Below are 2,904 nucleotides of genomic sequence, written 5' to 3' on the forward strand. Positions count from 1 at the left end.
AGGGGTCAACAGTCTCACGGAACACCCCAAAACACCGCCACTAGTTCCAGAACTGATAACTGATTTCCACATTTCACATACAAAGATTAGTTTTCCCCAATTCTGAACTCTTATTCGAAACCTGGATATCACTATGGTAGACACCATTTCCTCCTCACATTTACAGATCTGCTCCCACAAAGATCCTTAGGCCTTTAAGAGATGCCTTTGAAAGAGACAAAGCTTGAGGCATATGCAGAGATTTCTCTGGCAGGCCCTTTTTTCCCCAAACGACTTCTGGCAGGATTTTCCTAGAGCTCAGAGGAGTCAACCTAACTCATAAAATTAGCCAAGATCCAGAAAGATCCTTTGGTAATTAAAGGTAAGTGTTGAGCGAAGGAAAGGATCCGTGGGCGGATCACTCTCCGGGCCACCTCAGATAACATATTCATCCTCGGAGCAGTAGGCGAGAGCAAGTCTGCGCCCGTGCACTTCCCTTGCCCTCTTAAATCAGCCCCGCAGACAATGACCGGCAGACAGCTCCGCGAGTCCGTGGGGTCACTCCAGGGCAGGGCCCAATGCCAGTCCCGGCGGTTCCTCGCAGTCAGGGACCTCGGCCGAGAAGCCACCACACCCCTCACTTCTCCTCACTGTCCGCGCAGAGGCCGGGAGGCCAGGCTCTCCGTCCCGGCGTCCATCTAGCGCCCCCAAGCCACGACGACTGCCACCAGCGCCGGGCCCACTCTGCCCAGCCTCCCCGACCCTCACTTAGCCTCTCTGTCCTTTCGGGACACCCGCCCGCCCCCGCTGGCCGCCCCCAAGGGTGCGAACTCACCGCCGCGCCGGTGAAAATGTCCTCCCCCTCAGTGTCGCTGTCCCCAGCCTCGGGTTCTGAACCCCCGGCCGCCCCCTCGGACTCCGGCTCCAGGCCGGGGAAAGGCGGAGGGAGTCTTTCCGAAGCGCTACAGCCACCACCACCCGACGCCATCTTCCTCCACCCGCGGCGGAAGCCGCAACAACAACTTTATAGAGAGAAAGCGCCGCGAGCAAATCGTCCTAGCGGAGCGAGGAGTGGGATGACCACTACCAACCCCCGCGGAACGCGCCGGGGCGGGGGCCTAGGTGTTGGGGGCGGGGCTTAGGCGCTGGGGGCGGGGCTTAGGCGCTGGCTCACCGCTCCCGCCCCAGCAAATCTGATCCCTGGATCGCAGTGCTGAGTTCTTCCACCAAGAGAGCTAAGGGGCAGAAAGGGAAGGGCCAGGGGCTGCTCAGGTTGCTAGAGCCCTTTGAGCTCTGCATAGCTTTATCTAACAGGCTTCTTAAGGAGATGTCGTCTGGATAAAGGTGTCTGCAAACTGAAGCAGGTCTCCGAACAGATTGCAGTAAAGCCTTGCCATGTATTCTTTGGACAACATTTAGTTAATTCAAGAAATATGTATTGAGCATCTACTGTGTGCCTGGCACCGTGCTATACATCTGAGACATAGAAATAAAGAAGCTCCTGGTCCAGTAGGTGTTGCAGGCCATGTAAATGAACTACTCAGCAGGTTCAGTGCTATAATTTGCTGTGCCAGCAGAGTAAAAGAGATCATCAATTCTATTTGTTGAAGTCAGGAGGCCTCACAGAAGTGAAATCTCAGTGTCCTAAATCTGGTTGCAAGGAAGTTAGGATTCTCCTCTCAATTGCTGTGGAGTATGTGAAGTGAAACAGGGAAATTATTAAACTCTGAACAAAATTTTCTTGGGACTTAAACAATTCACTGGTTGTCTGGTGAGCCTAAAGACTAAATCAGCTAGATAAGATAAATGGGATAGTTTATTGTGGGATAATTCTGCAAGATAATCCTGACTTTCTTCTCAGTAAAGATGAGAAAAAACTTGGCATCGCCTTTGACAAAAGGTTTAGTTTGTTTCTAACTGCAGATTCCTCAACATCAGGGGTTGGCTCCCTCATAGATCTGTTAGCTGCTGGAAGGCCGGGGCCCTGTCCAAGCCTTGACGCCTACAGACCAAGTCTGGCAAATTAAATACCCAATAAATGTTTGCGATTTGATTGAAGGGATGGATGGATAAAACTCTAACATTAACCTTGTTACTCGCAACCATCAAGGCCACGAACGCCAGAGGACTTAGGACATCCTTTCTAGGATGATCTCCAAGGTCACTATTGGATGCACTAGACACTGGGAAAGCTCTCCTTAGTTGTCTTTGAAGGCAACTGGCAAAAATATTCAGTCTGTAGTGGGGAGTTGTGCTGGCCTAAATTCCTGTAAGATGAGAAAACTAGCCACATCTAACCATCCTTCACTGGGCTCCCAGGCCATTCTGTTTCGCAGTCAGGGAAACTCACTTCCGGCCTAAGGAAGTAAAATCTCCCTTGGAGAAATAACAGTAGGAGTCTCCGTGCACACGCTTCTCCAGGACTAGATATCAAGATCTCCTTTCCCCGCCAGAACCGGTTTGGCTCAGTGGATAGAGCGGTGGCCTGCGGACTCAGAGCGTCGGCCTGCGGACTCAAGGGTCCCGGGTTGGATTCTGGTCAAGGGCATGTACCTTGGTTGCGGGCACATTCCCAGTGGGGGGCGTGCAGGAGGCAGCTGATCGATGTTTCTCTCTCATCGATGTTTCTGGCTCTCTATCACTCTCCTTTCCTCTCTGTAAAAAAATCAATAAAATATATTTAAAAAAAAAAAAAGATCTCCTTTCCCCTACCTCTTCAGGATTCATCTTTAGTCATCCTTAGTCTATAGAGGGCGCTGAGTGAGGAAATCAGTAGTGGATAATTGACCGTTACATGCCGACGCCCTTCCCCGGCGAAGACTACATGTCCCAGAACACAGCTGTCTTCCGAAGAAAACGACCCATACGTCCCAGCATGCAATGCGCCTCACGTGCGGCGAGGAATTTTTTTCTTTCCTCTCCAGT

The 2,904-nt window shown here is 51.5% G+C and overlaps 1 protein-coding gene across 1 annotated transcript in view; it reads right to left on the minus strand.

The window, feature by feature from the left end:
* Positions 1-978, minus strand: part of SNX1 (sorting nexin 1) — a 42,444-nt gene extending 41,466 nt beyond the window's left edge. Inside the window, exon 1 of the mRNA XM_081111697.1 lies at positions 815-978. Coding sequence (XP_080967823.1) covers positions 815-967 — 153 coding nt within the window. The 5' untranslated portion in view covers positions 968-978. The remainder of the gene's footprint in view (positions 1-814) is intronic.
* Between the last annotated feature and the right edge of the window lie 1,926 nt (positions 979-2,904).

This window comes from Myotis nattereri, assembly GCF_964212035.1.
Source record: "Myotis nattereri genome assembly, chromosome: 1".
In the NCBI taxonomy this organism is placed as follows: domain Eukaryota; kingdom Metazoa; phylum Chordata; class Mammalia; order Chiroptera; family Vespertilionidae; genus Myotis; species Myotis nattereri.